The sequence below is a fragment of the Natrix helvetica genome (genome assembly GCF_964273705.1).
Source record: "Natrix helvetica genome assembly, chromosome: 1".
Lineage (NCBI taxonomy): Eukaryota > Metazoa > Chordata > Lepidosauria > Squamata > Natricidae > Natrix > Natrix helvetica.
Window position 1 is genome coordinate 268356483 of NC_138548.1, and position 22924 is coordinate 268379406.

The 22924-nt window shown below is 36.7% G+C and overlaps 1 protein-coding gene across 3 annotated transcripts in view; it reads left to right on the forward strand.

Moving 5' to 3' along the window:
• The window catches only part of FBXO38 (F-box protein 38), a 27612-nt gene continuing 4688 nt past the window's right edge, over positions 1-22924 (forward strand). The window contains exons 1-18 of one of the 3 annotated variants that reach the window (XM_081935497.1): positions 1-149; positions 345-535; positions 2642-2820; positions 3715-3848; positions 5197-5360; positions 6148-6313; positions 6956-7093; positions 7624-7761; positions 8220-8313; positions 8711-8841; positions 10069-10239; positions 13163-13305; positions 14537-14756; positions 16047-16166; positions 17539-17718; positions 19788-20486; positions 22110-22207; positions 22548-22650. In XM_081935497.1, coding sequence (XP_081791623.1) covers positions 2693-2820; positions 3715-3848; positions 5197-5360; positions 6148-6313; positions 6956-7093; positions 7624-7761; positions 8220-8313; positions 8711-8841; positions 10069-10239; positions 13163-13305; positions 14537-14756; positions 16047-16166; positions 17539-17718; positions 19788-20486; positions 22110-22207; positions 22548-22650 — 2827 coding nt within the window. In that variant the 5' untranslated portion in view covers positions 1-149; positions 345-535; positions 2642-2692. Of the gene's footprint in view, positions 150-344; positions 536-2641; positions 2821-3714; positions 3849-5196; positions 5361-6147; positions 6314-6955; positions 7094-7623; positions 7762-8219; positions 8314-8710; positions 8842-10068; positions 10240-13162; positions 13306-14536; positions 14757-16046; positions 16167-17538; positions 17719-19787; positions 20487-22106; positions 22208-22547; positions 22651-22924 lie in introns of all 3 variants that reach the window. The other 2 variants (XM_081935495.1, XM_081935496.1) reach the window with 2 other exon arrangements.

Below are 22924 nucleotides of genomic sequence, written 5' to 3' on the forward strand. Positions count from 1 at the left end.
AGCTGTGTGTGTGTCTGCAGTCTCTCTTGAGGAGAAGGGACAGAGTTTGCGGAAGTGATGGACAGGAAGCGGAAGCGTTGTGAGGCATTGTAAGAAGGGGGGAAGCGTCTCTTGAGCTGCTCGGGTTAGAAGCGTCTCAATGAGGAAAGGTAGGCGGCGGGGGGAGAGGTTGGGACTTGGTCGCTGATGATGCTCTGAGGGAGGGCAGTTGACGGTTGGGCAGTCAGTGCTGTTTCTGCCGTGGCTTTCGAGGCGGGGTGGTGGGTGGGGTGGGGGTGTTGTCTTACGGCAGACTGCTTTGGAGGGGTCAGCGCTGATTTCTGACCTTCCCCCTTTCCGGACAGGTTGGTGAGACAACCCAGAGATGTCAATAGAAGGGAGAAGCTCCTCCGGGGATGGGTAAAAAAAAATATGACGCTCTTGAATGACCAGCCCTTTCCCCCGTGTCTTGTTGGCCTGAGCACCCGCGGCCTACTTATTATCGGACTGAGGAGGAATGCTCAGCGGTTGTTTGGGGGCCCAGGAAGGGCGAAGGGTAGGTGATGGGCAGGGGGGGGGACAGAAAAGGGACCTCTGTCTCTTCTGGAGGGAGCAAGGAAGACACTTAACCCTAAACTCGCATCTTTTTCTTTGGTAATTTTTATTAAGCAATTTTCTTCATTTTGTATCACAATTTTCATCTTTACAACACTTTGGTATCAGTATACCTCATATGTAAAAAGGTGAAGGTCCCCTTCGCACATATGTGTTACTCGTTCCCTACTCCAGTGCTCATCTCCATTTCACAGCCGAAGAGCCAGCATTGTCGGAAGACGTCTGCGTGGTCATGTAGCCGGCATGACTAAAATCCAAACGCTTTCCCACCAAAGTGATCCCTATTTTTCTACTTGCATTTTTTACATGCTTTCAAACTGCTAGGTTGGCAGAAGCAGGGACAAGTAACGGGAGCTCACTCCATTATGTGGCACTAGGGATTCGAACCACAGAACTGCCGACCTTACTGTCTTAGCCACTGAGCCATGTCCCTACCTCATATGTACATACAGGTTATTTTTTGTTTTTCTTCCTGTTTTATATACATACATATTCCTTTATAACTGCTAACTAGGAGTTAGCAACATATACTAATCTACACACTGTGCGGTTGTTGTACTTACATAAATACATATATTAGATTTTTGTCATCTCTTATCATACTTTAACATTATATATTATTTCATCTTTTTTTCACCCAAATCCCTTTACTGGCTTGTTTAGGCTTAACACAGTTGGGGTTGAAGGTTGGATTTGGTTTTGCTGTTGTCTTCTACACTTGACAAGCAACTCTTTTGTGTTTTTCTCATTCCTGTTGTCTTAAAAGAAAAAGAAAAAAAGTGAGATGGAAGTCAGCTTTATTATGGTTTCCCTTGTTTCCCCGGTACACCAAATGAGTCTTTTTATTTTTATTTCTTCCACTTAAGATTTTGTAGAATACTGGAGCTCTTCAAACACTTGGAATGACTTACAATCTTGGGCACCCTCAATAGGGGGATTAGAATACTAGCACATGGGTATTGCCAGTTTGCAGAATTTGTAATAATGATCCCCTTCCCCATTTAATACAGTAAAGGATTATCACAAAACAATTATTCATAATTGCACATTGTTACCAAAATACAGTTGCTGGCTTCACATAATAAATTGGAATCCATCTGAGCATAATCTACTTTGTTGTGTAAATTCAGAGAAATTGAAGGGAAAACTAACAAATTTCTTGGATTATGAATTTAAAAAACCCTTGGTATATTCTGTAGTATAATTGTTGATTCCTTTGAATAATGCATTTATTTACTCCATTGAGTCTTTGCTAGACTGTGATTCAAACACAGATGCAAAATCTTGCATACTGATGAACTTGCTATGCAGTATTCAGTTTTAAATTATAGGCTACTTTATGAGAGGGATGGCATGTTATCTGAATTGCACAGTGTACAGTTGTGGGAAGATTGTAAATAGGGAGACTGGTGGGAAATTATGTACATTGCTAACAATTTTTACAAAAAGTGGCCACTTGCATTTCTAAATTAATTTTATGGATGTTGATGTAACTATCCTTTGCTAAATTCAGTGAGACTTATTTCTAAGGCAGCAGAAGAAATGGTATATAACTTTCTTATAAGAACAAATGTTTTTTTAAAACTGCTATCCAGTTTTAATCCTTCATTACTTATGTTAACAATTCTGTCTGCATTTGAGATAAGCCCCATTGGAATAAATTGTGATTAAGACTGAATATGAATGCATGTTATTTGTTAAGAACTCAAGGGGAGTCATGCAGGACAAGGCTAATTAAAAAAATATTTTCCTTTGGCTTTGGAACACTAATTGTAAGTCTTCATTAACACTAATGATTTTTTCACAAGAGATGTGTCTTGGATTTCATTTACAAACTGCTTTTTCCTAATCAGAAAGTGTCTTCCATCCTTCCATCCAAATGGAAGATACTGTGCATAGTGGAGAGTATAACACATATTTCCAGAAGGCTGCTCTTAGTTTTTGCATTGTATTTTTTAAGCTTTGTGCGGATATAAATTTTACATAGACTTTATGTTAATTTACGTAGCCATTAAAAGTGTTCACTTATTTTAATTTTCTCTTTCAGTTCCACTATCCTTAGAAGTGCAGTACCCTATAATCTGCAAATACAATCAAAATGGGGCCTAGACGGAAAAACATGAAAGTGTATTCCACTAGCCGGGAGAGTCCTGTATGCATCAAAGCTGCTGAGCTGAAAGACTACATGAACCAGCTTTCACATGAAGTGCTTTGCCATATCTTTAGGTAAGAAAACAGATTTTGTTTCAGTTTTAATATCTCCCATCGTTCACTTTAATGGTAAGTGATAACAAACCTAATGTTGACATTTAACTGCTTCCATTTAGAGGTTTGGGTAACATTATGCCAATGCATCATGTATTACTTTGTGAAACGCTTTGTGTTGCAGAAAAAAAGTAACATAATCATCCATACATTGCCTAGTGCCACTTGTTTAGGATATTACTCTTCAGGAGCAAGTAACCATACTCACCATATCTAAAGGCTCTCTGAAAGAGCCAGGTCTTAACTGCTTTCTAAAAGTAGGGCCTGCCGTTACTTTTGGGGTTGTGCTGTTGCAGACAATGGGGGGCTTTTGAATTGTTTTAAAAGTTTCATTTCAAAAGAAGATTCAGATTGCCACTTTTGGTGTAGTAATGATTTATCATTGCTGAATAATCATGGGCCTATGAAATAAAAAAAAATTGTACAGAGAGGGTTTTTTCTCTCCCTACTTTGTATGATTATAAGATGCAGGAGTCATTTATCAAATATCCTCTTTGGTAACTTACATTGTTTTTTCATTGCCTGACAAATATAGTTCCCAGCTATTCTAAAAATTCAACCTGGTAATTTTGAATCCCTGGTGCCATGATTGGATGGCAATGTTTACACATGTGATGTCTTTGTCTTTTTAATATTTTAGGATGTGATTCTCCCAAAGAAACAATTGTTACTTGATGATTGAAAAAGAATAAATAAACCACATGTTTTATTACAGTTCTGTTTTCGTTCTGTTGAGTTTATTTCTTGCTATAATTGTTAATACTAATGTTCTTTAGTATACAAATTGTTCTTTACTATAATAGTAGAGGAAAGAAACCATTTTAGAATTAATCCCATTTTATTTCCTTCCTGAAGATATCTTCCCCTGCAGGATATCATGTGCATGGAATGCCTCTCCCGGAAGTTAAAGGAAGCTGTCATCTTGTATCTAAGAGTAGTAAAAGTTGTGGATCTCTGCGCAGGTCGCTGGTGGGAGTACATGCCCACTGGTAAGTGGTACTGTAAACTTGACAATTTTAATTACATTTTCTGCTTAGGTATAGCATTAAAAAAAAATTCCACAAATGTTATGTGTGTATGGGAAAGCTTCCTTGAATAATAAAGAGATGGCAGAAGCTCTTAGGTAACATGTATGTATTTTAAGAGAAAGCAACTTTTGATTAGGCAGTCAGCTATGTAGAAGTAATGGAATAGGGGTCTTCTGAAATGAAACTTTAATCTTTAAATTTAATCTTTATCCTGAATCACTGGGGATTTATTCCAGATTGCTATGGATAGTGTCTGAATTTGCCTAATATTTTGCAGGCATTCTAAAAGGTCAGCAAAACTTAGGAGAAGTTACATATTCAGAAAGGACAAGTTTAGTACTTTCCTTTAAAGTAGGGAATAAAGAAGCCTTTTACAACAATGAGCCAACTGTCTTTTCTTCCATTTGAAGGAAAATTTAATATTGGGAGTATATGAATAATGTAGTCAGGTGGAAATTAAATCTCAACACACACAGACACACACACATCCAAGATGTGTGATGAAAAAACTAGTCATCCTGATCCATTATAATGTAGAACTGTGATATCACTTACCAAATTATACTTTGGTGAATTAAATATGTATTTGATTAAATATATATTTAAACCCTTCCATTTGTAAACTACCGTGTTTCTTTTCAAAAGAAGGGCGGGTCTTATTTTCTTTTGACACCCCCCCCCAAAAAAAAAACGGCTAGACCTTCTTTTTGGAGGGCTCTAATTATTGACTCACCTCGCAGCGGTGGCACCAACAGCCCCGCCCAGCAGGAGTTTGCTGCTGGCCCACTTCTTCTGCGGTCGCTTGCCGCCACTCGCACACATTGCCCCAGTCTCTGTTTTGCCTTCAGATGCCTGTCGGAAGGCATCTGCAATCGATAACAGAGCTCCGGATCAATCAAAATGGAGGTCAGGGCAATGTGTGTGAGTGGCCGCAAGCAGCCATAGAAGAAGGTGAGGCAGGTGTTGGGGTGTGCGAGGCCTGGTAAGTAGGGCAGCTGCCAAATTGTGGAGCTTAATTTGATCGCTTGCACTCAAAAATGTGATAGGGCTTCTTTTCAAGGTGGGTTGTCTTTCTGGAGAAAAATGGTATTATATCAATTATGTTATCTTCTTGCATATAGTTCAGTTTTTCCTCAATAGTAGTAGCATCTTTCTGCAATGTTGTCTTTGAATTCTAAAATTACAAAAGAGTATGCCAAAATGGAAATGGTGGTGTATGTATGATAAAATAAAGATAGTTACTTGTCTTTGTGCATCTACATAACTCTTTTTAATTTAAAAAAAAATGAAATATGGATTGTTTGTGTAGGATTCACAGATTCCAGCTTCCTAACCTTGCTGAAGAAAATGCCAGACATTGAGCAGCTATATGGCCTTCATCCTAGGCACCTTGACAGACGTAGGGTTCGGGGTTATGAAGCCTTCAGCATTCCTGGGGTACTAGAAGCTTTGCAGGCTTGTCCAAATCTTTTGGTATGTGTTCAAAACATAAATATGTAATTTCATTTGACAGCTGTCATTCTGGATAAGAATTAAGGAGACAAATTTAGAAGATATTGGAGACAATTTGGAAGGACAGATGGCTTTGTATTTTATGGATCAAATTTATGCCCTTGAATCTGGATTTCATTATTGCATCTGAAGCAACTTTAATTAAAAACTCTCATGGAGTTTTCTGTTTCAGTTAAAGCTGGAAGTTGGCCCTTAAAACGCAATATGTTACTATAAGAAGTCAGCAATCTATGAATGAAACATAGCATACAAAGAACAGTGTATTACATAAAATCACATGATATATGCACTGATTATGCTTGTTTTGTGTATAGTTTAAATTGCAGAGTGAGGAAAAATAATTTGGCAATGGAGTTGCAAAAATTAACAAGTTTAATGTAACTAGCTATGATATATCAACATGTGGTTTATCAAAATAGTCCTGGAGGATATAGTTTTATATAGCAGTCTGAAGAGTTGTTTTATGGGTACATAAATGATAATTTTATTGGTTACTATACTATGGGTTCTTAGAAAGGCAGGCTATAAATTTTAGCAAGGAGATTTAGATCTGCTATTTTTTATGCATATATTGTATGCAACTAATGTACAACTAATAATTATCGGTGAAGTTGGCTTAATAAGTACTAATACAGAATTATTCATGTTGGCAATATTCGGGTAATAATATATATAAAAATAAATAAATGCTGTTTTGCTATGATGATGCTTGACTGTTTATTCTGGATTTTTTTCCCATACTACTTAGGGTGTTGAGACTTCCCATTTGGAACTAGTAGAAGCCATTTGGACATACATGCCCCAGGTTCACATCTTAGGGAAGTTTCGTAATCGTAATGGTGCCTTCCCAATTCCACCTGAAAATAAATTGAAAATACCAATAGGAGCTAAAATTCAGACTTTGCACTTAGTAGGTAAGAATTATGTATTTTTGATATTAAGCTAAGCATTTTGAAGAGCTATGAAATCAGAATATATTGTGAATAGATTTGTTATTTTTCTCAATAATAGGATTGTTGCTATTCATATTAGTAGATGAAACAAATAGATTCTTTCAACATTGTAAATACATGCTCACTATCAACATTGTATTACTGGATTAATACTACGGGTAATCCACAACTTACAATAGCTCATTTAACAACAATTCAAAGTTATGACCTCGGAAAAAGTCACTTACAGACAATCCTTGAAGTTATGACTGTCACATTGCCCTCATGGTGATATGATCACAATTCAGATACTTGGCAACAAGCTCACATTTATGATGGTTGCAGCATGGTTGTAGTCACGTGATTGCAATTTGCAACCTTCTCAGCCTACTTCCGACAAGGAAAGTAAATTGGGAAATCTGATTCACTTAACAACCATGTGATTTTCTTAATGACCATGGTAAAAATGGTCACAAAATTGGATCTGGTGATACAATGACTCACTTAGTGACTGAAGTTCTGTTACCAGTTGTCATAAGCTGAGAACCTGTTGTCTGACAAATCAAACCATTTGTGTTTGCAGTGTTTCTGGTTTTGACCACAGCTTTGTATTTTTTATTTTAGGAGTTAATGTCCCTGACATTCCTTGTATTCCAATGCTGAGGCATCTATACCTGAAGTGGGTGAGGCTTACCAAACCGCAACCTTTTAAGGATTTCCTTTGCATCAGCTTACGCACTTTTGTCATGAGAAATTGTGCAGGTAAAAGCAGCCTTGCTGTTTCAAACATTGTCTAGATTGAAATATGGTACAATTTTCTAAACATTTCAAGCATTTGTAAAGAAATTGATTATTAATTATTAATATGTAATGTCAGTATCAGTCTATGCTCCAAATCTGATGAATACTGGTTCAGTTGTTAAAATTGCTGTTCCTTGTTCAAAGTTTGAAAATTGAAGTAATTTTTTTTTCTGATAAGTTGTGTCAGCTGCCTTCTCCTGTATGACGCAAGATTTAGTTACATCATTTGGAGGTAAACCAAAAATTTTTATCCTATATATCAAAAATAATCTACCATGACTTTGTAGAATTAAAGGAATGTACAGATGAAGGCAAAATATATTTATATCTGTGCATTTTCTCCTTTTGCATTCTTTATAAAGAAAGTAACAGATTTGTCACATGAAAGAAAATGCTTGAAATGTTATTAAAAGAGAAAATACATGCTAACATTTCTATGCTTCTATTTAGCTGCCTCTGAATGTGAATTACAATTTTTATTTCTTTTATAGGACCCACAAACTCATTGAAGTATGTTCCTCTGGTCACTGGCTTAGCTTCTGCTAGAAACCTGGAACATCTAGAATTGGTTCGAGTTCCTTTTCTTGGAGGTCTTATTCAGCATGTTGTAGAAGACAGCTGGAGATCTGGTATGTAAATTCTTTGCAATTAAGAACAGTTCTTATGTTTCCATTATTTCTTCATCTTCTTTTTATAGAACTTAATATTGCTAGTATATTCAGATATGGGTTGATTTTAGTATTAAAAAATACTAGGTGCATCTGAATATACAGAATTCTTATATTTATAATTTAAGGAGTTAATACTTCCCCTTGGGCTGCTTAAGGAATAAAATGTTCTGATGAACATGTGTTTGTGACTGAGAATTTATTTTTTCAGGAATAATTCCAAGTACTTCATATATTGCAAAGCAACATATTTTCCAATACTGAAATTATTATCCTTTAAGTCATATACTATGTAGTCATATATTATCTTAAAGTAGAAATAAAAAGTTTGGGTTTTCAATTTTGCTTCCGTTTCTTCTATGATCATTGCTTATGAAACACAATGGAAATTAATACTTTTTTATTTTTGGGATTTTCAGGGGGCTTCAGAAATTTGCACACTATAGTTCTAGGAGCTTGCAAGAATGCTTTGGAAGTTGATCTTGGCTACCTCATCATAACTGCTGCACGAAGGTAATTAAGTTGTTGGCCTGTTGTTTTCTTGTACTGCCACGTCCTTGGCTCTTAAGTACCTGATAAGCTGGTGGGTAAATCAGCACTCCTGTTGACTGACAAGAGGCTGTTCCCAGACTTCAATCATTACCATAATTACTATTCTCTTTATCATTACCATTTACCAATTACTATTCCTGCAGTTTTGCTTTCTTAAATGCTGTGTATTGGGTTTTTTTTTGCCATGGCTTGTTTTCTATTTACTTAATTCATATAATATATATCATAATAGATGTTACCACGGAATAATATTGATGTAATAAAAGTGTTCTGTTGTTGCTTTGCTTTGAACAAGGGTTCTAATATCAATGGACTCACGTTAACATTTACTTCCTTCTTTGGTTTTCATTTATTTCAGGTTGCATGAAGTACGAATTCAGCCTTCCCTAACCAAAGATGGAGTATTCTCTGCTCTAAAAATGGCAGAATTGGAATTTCCCCAGTTTGAAACACTACATCTTGGATACGTTGATGAGTTTTTGTTACAGTGTATGAAACCCTTCATTCTTTCTGTTGATTATCTGTCAGCAGCTAGGGTAGATCTGGATTTTATTCTTTGCCTAAAAGGAGTACAAATGTTAAGATACATTCTTGTGTAAACTAGAGGCAACCCTAAAGTCTTGGTTGCTCATCAAACTTGCTTGGGATTTAGAGAAGGAATCTTGATATAATAGTATGTATACATGGCCTGGATAGCATTTCTTGAGATTAGCTGCAGAAAACTCTCCATCCATCATTGGGAATTTCCATTCTGGGAATTAAACCTTGGTCTGATGAGACCTGGTTAATCAAGAATGTGCAAAGGAAATAACTAAAGTATGTACTGGTAGGTCTTTTTAGCATATAGTAAAGCAGGCATGTACAATTTGCAAAGAACCAAGGACCAGATTAATGCCTTAAAAATAATCATGGGTCACAAAGGAATAGCTAGTGGGCCAGTTAGATCTTTGGCAGCTAACAGCACAATAGCAGCAGGAAAGCTAGCAGTGTCCATGAAACCTAGAGGTACTGATGTGCCTTTTGAGATGGACATGGATGTGAAAACTAGCTGGAAGCTGTAGATCCTTCCTATAGGCAGTAACATTTGGTGGGAGTCAGTTGGTTACTTTTTAAAAATATGTGGCTTGCAGGCTATACATTATGCAGGTCTGTGGTGGAGTTTTACACCTAGCTTTATTCCTTTATATCTGTCAGGAGAGTAAGGAGATAACAAATTTGCTAAAGATTTTTTCACAGAAACTGTAATGGGATATTGGTGTTTCGTCTTACTGATTTTGTATATCTCAACTTTGCAGCCCAGTTTGTCATATTCTTTAAAATTAATAGAATAATTAATTGTGGCAAACTTGATTGTTGTTGAATGTCTTTTAAAACAGAAACAAAATAGGGGCTGGGTAGAATTTAACCTTAGCACAGTTTGTTAAGTTAGCTCTTATAGATCAGTCCTTACGTTTGTGACTATTAGAATATATATATTCTAGCCAAAAACACCAGCCTGAGGATGGCGAGTGAAACCTCGCTGAAACATTGCCAAGACAATCTCAATCTTACACAGGAAAAGACCCGAATACAACAAGACCAGCATATATATATTGCTATTCTTGTTTTCTAAGACCAAGAGGTGAATAGTTAATATAGCTGTGGCCAGTATTCAAATTGCATTGCTGTATAAAGTCATGGGGAAAAAAGTTTTTTTTTTCTTTCCTCTGTGTCTAGGTAAGATGATCAATGCAGATCTGGTGAAATATGGATTAGCTGATGTGGTTGAAAATCCAGGCATTATCACAGACATAGGAATGAAAGCAGTAAATGAAGTATTCTCTTCGATTAAATATCTTGTTATATACAACTGCCCTCATTTACATAATCCAAGTAGCTGGATCACAGGTATTGTACTCACTAACATGTGCTAAAGTCCCTCAATAAATTGGATATATCCTTTCCTTAAATAAATCAATTATTTTAGGGATTGTTTTTGTTGTGTATATAACGCTTTTGATGTCTGATTATGTATGTTTTCATCATATCTGCCTACGTGACTGATCTAAGAACACCATTTTATTTTAATTCGTATAGTGCTGAAATAAAGCATTACTGTTCCGTTGTAAAATCTAAAGTGGCTTATACTACAGATAACAAATCGTGGAACAATTGATAAATTAGTCAAAAATTAAAACCATAAAATCACAACTATTAGGGGAAGAACAAATGAACCATAGTGGTTGTAATGAATACTCATAATGATTATTTGTATGAGTTCTAGGGCATTAACATTTTATATTGGACATATATTGGAAAATACATAACCAAATATTTTTTAAAATGTCAGAGATGTAGTTCCACACATTGTCCTCATAATGGCTCCATAGTTTTTTTTTTTAAAAAAAACTCTCCTACACTAAATTATCTTCAGCTGTCTGTAATCCTATTGTAATCATAAGAAAGGGATCTTCCATAGAACACAAGGAGTAAGTAAGCTTAGGTGGAAGTATTGAAAGTGACAGCTCCTGAAATAATTTGGACTTAGATTATTTAGGGGATCATAAACTAATAATGTATTGGGTATAGCTTAGTATGTAATTGCTATTCAGTGCATATATAAACCAAGATGATTGTTATTGAACACTCTAGATCCTAAATACTAGTAGTTTACAAAGCACTGAGGAATAGCCTCATATAAAGTGCATTTTAATAAAGTATTTCAAATCATTTTATGAAAAACTATATAAACCTACTTGCATCATGAACCCCTGATTACAAAGCTAGGAGGGTGTTAAATGCATTGTTTGAACATTAAATGAATACCCACTCATGATTCAGTGAGTAATATCTACTCAATTCATGAACAGAGGAAACTTCTATTCATGAAATGATAGCTCTGCTAATGGGAGGAATTATTTCATTGAAACTTATAGAATTCAAACTCATTGTGATCAGTCACAAAAAAAAATCTTCATTTTTCAATGCTCCCACTCTAAGCTTCTGAAATAATTAGTATTAGTTTTCAAGATGCTTAATTTTTATTTTTCCTGTTTCACAAAGGGAATATATCAGTTTGAGAGGGGTGGGGTTTTTTTTAGTCTTAATAATATTTACTATTCTATGTAACTAGCCACCTGTGAAAATGGAGACTTTCAGAAAAATAGATTGATTAGAATAACTGGGAATCCTCTTTTGGAATGATAGCGGTGAAGAAGGAAATGCAAATTGATGTGGTCGAAGAGGAGTACCGTATTTTTCGGAGTGTAAGACGCACCTTTTTCCCTCAGAAAAGAGGCTGAACATCTGGGTGTCTTATACACTGAACACAGCATTTTTTTGCCTCCTGAAACCCCTTCGCCAAAATGGCTGTGCAGAGCTTGTAGGAGGCTTTCAGAGAGCTCCTGGAGTCTGGGGAGGGAAGAAATGAGCAGAAAATGGGCCATTTTTTGCTCAATTTTGCGCCCCCCCCCCAGCCCGCAGGAGCACTATAAGCTTCCTAATGCTCTTTTTTTTGACAAAAAACGGGCCCGTTTTTTGCTCGTTTTTGCCCCCCACTCCAACCCCCCCAGGAACACTCTGCAAGCACCCTAAGGGCTATTCATGCCCTTTTTTTGAAGAAAAATGGGCCGGTTATGGTGAAAAACGGACTGGTTTTGGAAGGTTTGCAGAGTGCAAAAACTTTTTTTTTTAATTTGCCTCTTCATAACTTTGGTGCGTCTTATACTCTGAAAAATGTGGTAATTACTGTATTTTTTGGAGTATAAGATGCACCTTTTTTCCTCAAAAAAGAGGCTGAAAATCTGGGTGCGTCTTATACCCCGAATACAGCATTTTTTTGCCTCCCGAAACCCCACCCTTTCACCAAAATGGCTGTGCATACCCTTATGGAGGATTTCAGAGAGCTCCTGGGGGCTGAGGAAGGCAGAAATGAACAAAGAATGGGCTGTTTATGCCCCCCCCCAACCCCCAGCAGCACTTTATAAGCTTCCATAAGGTATGCATACATTTTTTTGACAAAAAGGGCCCAGTTTTGTAAAAAAACGGGCCATGTTTTGCTCATTTGTGCCCCCCCGGCTCCCAGGAAAACACTGCAAGCCCCCCAAGGCTATTCATGCCCTTTTCTTGAAAAAAAAATGGGCCATTTGGGGGGGGGGTTGCAGAATGCAAAATCTTTTTTTTCTATTGAAAAGCTCTTTAACTGATTGATGAGAATTACATTGATCAAGTGCTGTGCCACCAGAAAAAAAGTCTTAGGTGCTGCAGAGGGTCAGTGATTTCCTTCTCCAGCACTTGGATAAATACACCTGGAAACATCTACCTATCTACCTACCCTCTCTCTCTCTTCCTCCCTACCTACTTACTGTATTTCTCTCTCTCTCTCTATCCCTCTACCTACCTACTCTCTCTCTCTCCCTACCTATCTACTGTATTTCTCTCCCTCTGTCTCTATTTCTCTCTCTCTATCCCTCTACCTACCTGCCTACTCTCTCTCTCTCCCTCCCTTCCTCCCTACTGTATTTCTCTCTCTCTCTTTCTCTATCCCTTTATCTACATACCTACCTACCTTCTCTCTCTCTCTCTCTGTCTCTCTCTCTCTCTCTCTCTCTCTCTCTCTCCCCCCACCTACTTACTGTATTTCTCTCTTTCTCTCCCTCTCTAGCCTTCTATATCTACCTACCTACTTTTTTTTTTTAATTTGCCTCTTCAAAACCTTGGTGCGTTTTATACTCTGGTGCGTCTTATACTCTGAAAAATACAGTGTTTATTGAAACTTGGAAAGGGCATTTAGCAAAATATATTGTGATAAGCCCATTTGTTTTTTCTGTAGATCATTCAAGATGGACTCGGCTTTTTGATCTCACCCTAGTGAGATGCCATGCAATAAAACTAGACTCTTTTAGTCAGTTTATTGAATTACTACCAAGCCTGGAGTTTATCTCTCTGGACCAGATGTTTCGGGAACCACCCAAGGTGAGCATAAAAAAAAAGTGTAAGTGTTGAAGTGTGCACTAGACCCACTATATTAAGCTTCTACTGAATGCTTTTAAATGGATAACATTTCATTTGGTTAAGGTATGGAATTAAAATCCTATGCAGGCAATCATCTACTCATACAAAGGGTAAGCCTGAGTTGAAAAGATGAGACTTCCATAAGCTTCATCATAATTTTCCTGTGCTTTCGTGCATCCTACTTTTTAGTAGCTTTTCATGCAATAGAAGTGAGGTAATTTGAAAGAAAATGTTCAAAGCACAAGGATGGTCGGAATCTGGGAACAGGACTTGTGTGCACTACACATCTCAAGTCGGATTAATTCTGCATAATGATAAGACATAAGTATTGAAAACTAACTCAGTATTGCAAGTTACAATATAAGTATCAAGCTAGAGGCTGATCATAAAAATACAGGTAATCCTTGAGGTATGACAGATCATTTAATGACCGTTCAAAGTTGCAGCAAACCCCCCCCCCTCAAAAGCTGTATACTACCCTGTTTCAAAGTTAAGAATTCCACAGAATGAAGAATGACTTCTGTAGAATTCTTAATTTTGTGGAGATGCTGCAGCACAGCCATCTATCAATTCCTCCCCCCAACACACACACAAATATCCTGCACTGCCAGGTCCCCAATGGCATTGGACCCGCCAGATTCCAAACAGTCCTCTTCAACGACCCTCAGAATCCCTCACTTATCTTCTGAAGATCTGCAAAACTCAGGCTGGGAAGGAACGGGCCACGTGTTGTGAATCAATAGTGGACAAAATAACTTCATTGTCAGCAGAGCTACTACCAAACCAGGTCAAGTTACAATAATCAAACTTTTCTATCCAGCATGAGGAGGAAGCGTTTGCACTTTGTGAAATAACTCTGCAAAGAAGCTTCTTTTTTTCAAAGTAACTCAGCAAAGAAGCTTCAAAGAAGGGGCTTTGGCACTTTTCCTATTGCTAAAAAGTATTATTTACCCTCATATTAAGCCAATAATATACAAAGATAAAAGAGCAGTGTTAACACAGCGAAAAGCATCAGTGTTTATACAGCCTATCATCAAGGAGGGTTTACTGACATTTCAGAAGTATTCGGTCTTCTCTGGAGAAGAGCATTGAAGGGTCAGAAACAGTCACTTTGTGTTCAAATGTCACAGTTTTCTGTAATTTTGTGATCTTTTGTGAGTTGCCGGTCAGTAACCCTTTTAATGTATTTCAGGGTTGTGCTCGTGTAGGTCTGAGTGCAGGTACAGGAATTGGAGTTTCCTCTGCTTTGGTGAGCAACCAGAACTCCAACAATGAAAATGATAACAATAATAATCACCAGAACAATAATGCCAATATTCACCATAATAACCACCAGCAAGCAAATGATCAAAATGAAGAGAATGAATTGCGACAGGAGGAACAGATGGAGGAACAGCAGAATGCAGCAGATGGTAAGTTTTATTAATAATTTCTAATATTTTTTTAATAATGTGATTGAGTGTCTGTATATGGTATATAGGCCACGAACAAGGAGAAGAAGAAAAATATTGTCCTCCCCTTCCAGGAAAGTTTCACAACTTATTTTTTTCTTCACTTCTAACTTAATTCCAATCACTAAACTAATTTTTATGCTCTGCTTTTTTTCTCCATTCAGTCATGCCCAATTTTCAGCAACTGCCTGAACAAGTCCTTACAGTTTGTTAAGTTATGCCATTGCCTTCTTCCTAGGTCGAGAGAAAGTGACTAGCCCAAGATTACCCAGCTGGTTTTATTCTTCAGCAGGGCTAGAATTCACGTCTCCCAGTTTCTAGTCTGATGCCTTAACCACTGCACCAAACTGGCTTTCTTGCTATACTTAAACCTCTACAATATATCTATGTTCATCCTTGTATGTGTTGTGTATGTAAAACCCAAAGTGTCCTATAAACAATTTATTTCTCTTTTGCTATACAAGTGTGCTTATTGAGCTATAATAAGCCACCATTTACATAGCATGCATTTAGTTGGCATCTGTTACTATCAGTTGCCATTCTGAACTGCTGCTGAAATGTTAGCTTTGCAGAATCTTTCAATATTTGTGGGCGGTGTGCACATGCTCCTTCAAGGCAGTGTTAACCTGCTAAGTTTTCTTGGCAAGATTTTCAAAAGTGATTTGCCGTTACCTTTTTTTTAATGAGAATGTGACTGGCTGGAGATCACCATTGATCACAGTTTCCTGATTTCCTGATTTATAGTGCTTTAACCACTGTATCAAACTTTCAGTCGTTTTCATATTATTACATTTATAAAATGATTAAAGATAGGAACAAAGAGAAAAATAGAGGGTGGGGGAAGCATTTTCCAAACTCCTGTTTTGAATTAGTATGTTAAAGAGTGCCAATGAACAGATAGGAACCAATTTAAAGAAACTGGAACAAAGATGGAAAGAATATATTGCAATTCTGTACATTAGAGTTACTGTAGAGTTTGTAGAATTAAGATCTTTTTATTGTAAGCATTCTTATCTTTTAGTTTGGAAACTACATTTTCTGTCTCAGATTACTTTATGCAGTACAACATGGAAAGCCTCCATCAAAATTTAAAATTTAAAAATGGTCCATTAGTTATTTCCAGACTTAAGAGTGATGCTGTTCCACTTGAAAAATTTCCTACATAAACAGCTATACATGAACAACATCTACCAACATCTACCATAGAGATGCTCTTGTTTTTATCTGAATCATTCTTATTTATTTTTACAGCACTGAATGAGATAGAGGAGGTAGCACAGGAAGATGGAGTGGCTTTGGTAGAGAGCCACAGTGAAGCAATTGCAACTAATCAAGCACTTCTTCCCATGGAAATTGATGAAGAGCAAGCAGGTAATTTTCATGTCAACATCCTTCTCTTATTTGCCTCTTTCACTGGCTGCATGCAAATCTGCTTATTGCTGTTAAGGGTCACCAAGATAGTATAACTATTAGAATAAATGGTACAGTTTAAAGTGGCATAGTTTGAAGTTAAACATCTGATATTGACATTAGTTGATTTCAAATATTAAATCAATTTTCTGTTTGAAAATTTTATTTTTTGTACAAAACTTTTCTGTACAGCAATTGTTACATTACTTTGGAAATAGACCATTGATTCATTGAATTGATTAAGTTCCATCAAGTCTTTTTCAACTTCTAATAACTGCATAGATTTTCCTATATTGCTGATGTGGAGGTTTAGATTCATTGCTAAAATATGAGTTTGTTTGTTTGTTTATATTATATGGCATTACACATATATAATGTTAATAGTTCTAGCAAGATAAGAACTTTGGATTCAAGCTTGCACTGCTTCCTGGTATACCACATTAACCTTGTTCTGACGACCAAAACACTTTACTTGCTACTTTGTTGTTCAGTTGAGATACGATTCCTTCAGGATTGACGTTGTACAGAGATACCTTAGAAATGTAGTTTCCTGGCCAAAAAAACATTACTTCCAACCAACAAGAAGGCTTTTAGTAACCACTAGTTGTCATTGCGACATCTGATAGCTTTCATTTTGCTCTCTTTTTTCTATATTTATGCAACAGAATACATTTTTATCATTTTACAAATATACAGCTGGATTAATCTGTTTGCATTGTATGGTATTAATTGATTGTGGCAGGAAGGGACTAGTGGAAGATTTGGAGAACATCAGAAACAAAAACCTAACTTGCCTAATCGTGTGAAGGACTCAGACTGGAGATTGGAGTCATATATGCAATGTGACCCTCCCACCTCACTTGGCAGGTCTGAAGGATTACTACCTTTGTGTATGCAGCTCTAAATATCATCAGGGCCTGAAGAAAGCAAGAAACACAGTCACACCAATAATTGTGTTTGCATTCATGTGAATGTACACATAGCTCCCTTCAGACTTCCCACCTGAACTTTTGGAAGCAGTGGTGAACCTGCTTTTCTTTAAGACTTCAGTATGTTCAGGTGAATGTCTAAAGGAGGGTTGGGAAGCATTCCAGCCTGATACAGAGTACACACTTGTTTTTATTCCTCTCTGTGGTGTTTGAAGGGAACTTGAAGAAGAGAAAAAGAGAGATATATGGACTGCAGAAACTCCTCTGGGTAGGTATTCCAAACCTTAATACAAATCTCAGCTAGTTTAGGTATATGTTTGAATCAAGATGAGACATGCTCAATCAAGGTGAGTCATGACTAAGGAACATGAATAATTGATTGTTGACGTTCTCGTCTTTTTCAGGACCTAGTGGTCTTCAGCCTAGTGTAAACCTAGCACCCATTACAGTCCATGATTCAGACAGTGAAGAGGAAGATGAAAACATGGCAAGCTCAAGATCCTGTATCACAAAAAGCATTGCACAAAGTTACTCAGATGGAGAGGAAAGAGTTAGAGATCCAGTGGATATCCAGGAACCCTTAGGTGAGAGTTTTAATTTCCATGGGTATTTAGTAAAATGGTTTCTGTGTTACAAAATGGCTCTGCGTAGCGCTTCAAATTCTGTTGAGAAGAGAAATTTTGAAATACCAAAACATTTGGAAAACCAAATGCACCAGTATAGAATAGGTAGCACCTGGCTTAACAATAACTGTGGGAGGTATCTTGGAATCTTAGTGGACAATCACTTAAGTATGAGCCAGCAATGTGCTGCAGTTGCTAAATAAAGCCAGTGCAGTCCTAGGGTTCATCAACAGAGGAATAAGATCATGTGAAGTGTTAGTACTGCTTTATACTGCACTGGCTTGGAATATTGCATCCAGTTTTGGTCATGATACAGAAAAGATGTTGAGATTTTAGGAGGAGTACAGAGAAGAACAATAAAGATCATTAGGGGAGGCTAAAGCATACAATGAACAGTTGTAGGAACTGGTTATGTCTAGTCTAATGAAGAGCAGCATTAGAGGAGACATGATAGCAGTCTTCCAATATCTGAGGTTTTATGGTTTTTATCTAATTGTGTGTTGCCCAAGTCACTTTTGGTGAGAAGGACAGTTACATAGCTTTGATTAATAAATAATAAATATAGCTTTTCAAATCCTATTTTAATAGGACATTCACACTTTTTGTAGAAGCAGAGTATACATACAGCTTTGATCACCTTAACAGTAGAATTGTTCAATAAAGATTCCTTTTCAGAATTAATATTGAAGTACAGTCTATGCACTACTGAAACTCTTCTATTTGATTAGTTGTAACCATTAATTGGGCAAATTGGGCATTATATGGAATCAACATACTTCAAATGGTCTAATTTAAAAGTGTCCAAAATCCAGGACCCATGAATTGTGGCTGCTTCAGTATTGCTGTGTGGCCATGCTGCTGTGGTTACATGATCATCTTTCCAACACTCCCTGCCACTTCGTAGAAGAAAAATCAATGGGCAAGCCAACAGAAGTTGGAAATTGTTCCTACTGCTCCCCCACCCCCACCCTACGGCCATTCTATTTCTCTGGTTAGATAAGGAAATGTCTCTGAAACGATGACCCAGCAGGTTATAGATTGTCTAATTTGTTTTAAAAAGAGTTTAGCATTAAATCCAGTCATGGATTGTATTTTGAGTTTAACTAGAGCTTGGAATTTTAAATAAATATGGGTGTTAAACTGAAGTTTGAGGGGTTGAATCATGCTATAAGTTCTGTTAAATTCATACATAGGAAGACACTGTGAATTAATGTGGCCGTTTTCTCTCTCCTCTTGGGTTTTAAGGAAGTGAAGTGAATATGTGTGTTGCAGAATTTATAAGGTTCATTTGCAGTAATCTGAACTAAGCCGTTGGGTTTTATTGTAATTTATAAAATATTCAATATGTTCAGTTTTGTTTCAGAATGATAATCTGACATATATGATTCCTTGCAGAATTCTAATTATATTAATATAATTAATTGGTGCTCTGAGAGCTTAGTTGTTTTCTTGTAGATGTTTCATTACCAAACTAGGTTGACATCAACATCACTAACATTGATATCTGCAAGAAAGCATCTGCAACAAAACAACCAAGCTCTGAGAGCATCAAAAATTCCTCATTTCAACCTTGAGCTACAAAAATTACAACTTTACTTTTCACACCTCTAACTGAAGTTTAGCGATTCCAACAGAATAATTTATGGACTTTAAATTCCAAAACTCATTTGTTAATTTCAATAAACCTCATTATCTAAAATTACTTGCTTTTTTTTAAAAAAAAAATGTTTTGATAACTATGGCAGTCGCAGTTGCACATGCCTGTCTTGTCCTGACAAACTGCCTGTGCTTCAGCTCTCCCCACCTGCCCATCTCTGCCCTTTTTGACCGCCCTTACTCTACCACCTACCTCTGCTGGCCTCTGCTATTCCCTGCTGACCTTTGCTATCTAATTCCTATCACTACATAGTTTTTTATCCTGAGTTTTCTACTCTAGTCAGCCTAAGATTTACGTTTGTGTGTCCTGTGATTGTCTGTGTTGCAAGCTTTGCATTACTTTATATTGCTCTTCTGCTTTTCCAATATTGCAGCAGTGAGTGGTAAAGGCAAAGCTCCACTACGGAAAAGATGTAGTGCCAGTCGGGTGAAACTTTTTCTTTCTGAGGAGAGCAGCTGTGAAAAGGGCTGTCAAGTCACCAGTGAGCAGATTAAAGCAGATATGAAAGCAGCCAGTGATGTGACCACAGAGAAAAATAAAAACAAAGATTGTAACTCAAGCTGTAGTGGGGACACTGGACCTCCAGGAAGCTCGTCCTCTGCTGCTTCTCAAAGCCTGGAAGATGTCAGGAAAGCAGATAGCTCTACTGAATCCCTTTCTGTAGCTGCGGAGGATTCTGAGAAGTGTCTCTGTAGGAATGAAGATTCCAGTGAACGGGAGGATGAAGATAATTCTTTATGCTCCAGGTGTTCCTGCTATGTGCCTCAGAGCCAGCAAAAGAGAACTAATGGTGCTTCTGATGATGAATGTCCATCTACCAGTGGAGCCTGTGGTGCAAATGGGCCATCTGTGGGAGGAGCAGAACTTTCTCTGAGAACATTAGCAAACTGTGATTCCTCAGGGGAAGCCAGCAATGAGAGGACTAATGAGGGTGTCTGTGGGACTGCTAATGAGGAGGGCAGTAGTTTACAACAAGCACCGTTTGAAGTGGAATACAATGAAGATTATCCTCGTAGGCCTTTAACAAGAGCCAGAAGTAGACTTTCCCATGTGCCTTTGGTGTCTCAGCCAGGTAAGATTACATTATGTAAATTACTGTCTTGTATAAAGTGTCTTGCTTTGTCAGCGTAGCTCCAAAGGAGTCTAGAATACAAAAGTGATATATTATTATAATAGCAGAAATGCCTTCTTAAAATTATTATCCCAATTCTTGTATTAACAGATCTGCATGTGAATAGAAATGGAAGAACGAAAGCTGCTTTGGAATGACATTTATGAGTTGATTTCATATAGGAGTCCTATTATGGTATTGCATTGTAGTTCTATACTTGTTTTCATCAGTATAGTTCTTTCAATGATATTCTCTAACCACTTTGATATGATCCCACAGAACCTGTATTGTACAGTCCCTAAGAATTTTAGCAATGTTAAACACCTTCCCAATAAAGTGAACCAAGAAATACTGTCAGCACATGAAAGAGATATTGTTAACCATGTTCTATAGTCAATTCTTCAGTTTAAAATATATACTCAGGGAAATAAATAACCAAGGGTAATTCTTGCCTGTTTCATCTTTCTTACGTGATTATTCATTTTCCAAATGAATGGTACTGTATTTTAATTAAAATGACAGTAGGAATTTTGAATGCCTCCATCATTGTTTATGTGGAACTCAAATGATTTCTACCACAGTGATTGTCATCCTCACACTTGCTTCATTGCAATTATACAGACAGTAAAATAACATGTATGCTTCAGCTGTAGAGGTCCAAAATATGAACTGAACTAAACAAAAGGAAATGTAAATCCTAATGCTCAATTTTGAGGAGAATTTCCTCTCTTCAGATGTGTGTTTGTTTCACTGTCAAGCTGTTCGCAAAATGCCATTATTTGTGTGTGTGTGTGTGTGTGTGTGTGTATTCATATGCACATATACATAGTTTTCATCAGCATTTCCAGGGCATTTTTTGCTATGAATCGTATCTGTGATATTACATCTGGGCTTGTAGAATTTACTTTTCTTTATAAAGTGACATGACAAACAGTTAAATCTCTTGGGAAATGGTACTTCCAACACTTTGGCAGCAATTATCATTATTATGAAGTAAATATCAGTTAATTATTAGTTATTCTGTATTCCTTCTGTAATCTGAGGTTTGATATAGCAGTTTCACATTCTCTAATGCAGGAACAGATTTAAATAGTTAATCCTGAGAAGTCTGCATTATATAACTTATATCTAGAATCATGCCGTTTTATTTAATTGTACAGTAATCCCATTTGTGCAAAGTCAGAAAAAGAAAATACTATGCAGAACTTTCCTGCTTTCCTCAACAGACTAAATGAAACTTGGTAAAACTTCAGCCTATGGGTGTCATTTTAACATATTTTATGGTTTCTTCATTTTTTTCTTGTATTTCAGGATAGACTAATTTCATTGTATACATGATGTACAATGACAATAAAAGCTATACTATCATAGACTAAAATGTATTTTTTTTAAAAAAAAACATTCCAAAAGAACTAGTTCTTAATATTTTGTCACATTGACTGGCCACTGGCCACCATTCTGAAATTGATTTTGAAATCTTAATTCTGTCTAGCAATTTTTAAGGAAATCATCAAGATACATCATTATTGTCAGTATTTTATGTGTCACAATTGTAACCAATCATTTATTTTGCCTTCTCAGAAGCAGCCAAACCAAAATCTCGAAATTCAGTGAAGAGAAAACGAACAGCTGACAAGTCCACAAGCACTAGTGATCCTGTAATTGAGGATGACCACATCCAGGTGAGTACTTTGGGTCAGAATTATGGACAATCAATCATATTCAGGTTGATTGAAACTTGTCTTTTCTAAATATATTTTCTTGCTAAGTTGATTGCATACAATTTGCACTTCAGTATCAGCCAGTGCAGGCAGTGTTTTCCAGTTAAGAACATTGCAGATGCCAGGAGAGAAGGAGAAAGATGTTCTAAGAAAAGAGAATTTCAGATATAGATCCCCATTTTCAGTGCTGCCCACATTTTATCATTCAACATTAGGTGTCCTGGCAATTAATTATTAGACTGGTTAATTGGTTTGGCATGGTCCATGTAGTAATCTTTAACTCTAAAAATAAATTCTCTAGATTTTGACACTAAAATCAAAAAACCTTGTTGGCATCACCTTGACAAACTGCGGGATAACAGACCTGGTGCTGAAAGACTGCCCTAAAATGATGTTCATTCACGGTATGTACATTTTGTTTCTTGAAGCTTGAGAAATATTCTTGAAATTTGGTGGAACTGATGGAGTATTCTTAACAAGCTGAATCATAAATGTATTTTAAATAAATAAATAATAAAATAAATAATATGGTTTCTCCACTTCTATAAACATGCTCTATTGGAGGAAATCAGATCGGTAATAAAATATAGAATCAGAAGTTAAATGTGATGGTTTAGGTCATCACATTCAGTCTCCTAAGTACAGGAGCCCAGGTTAATCCAGCTGCTTGAGTACATT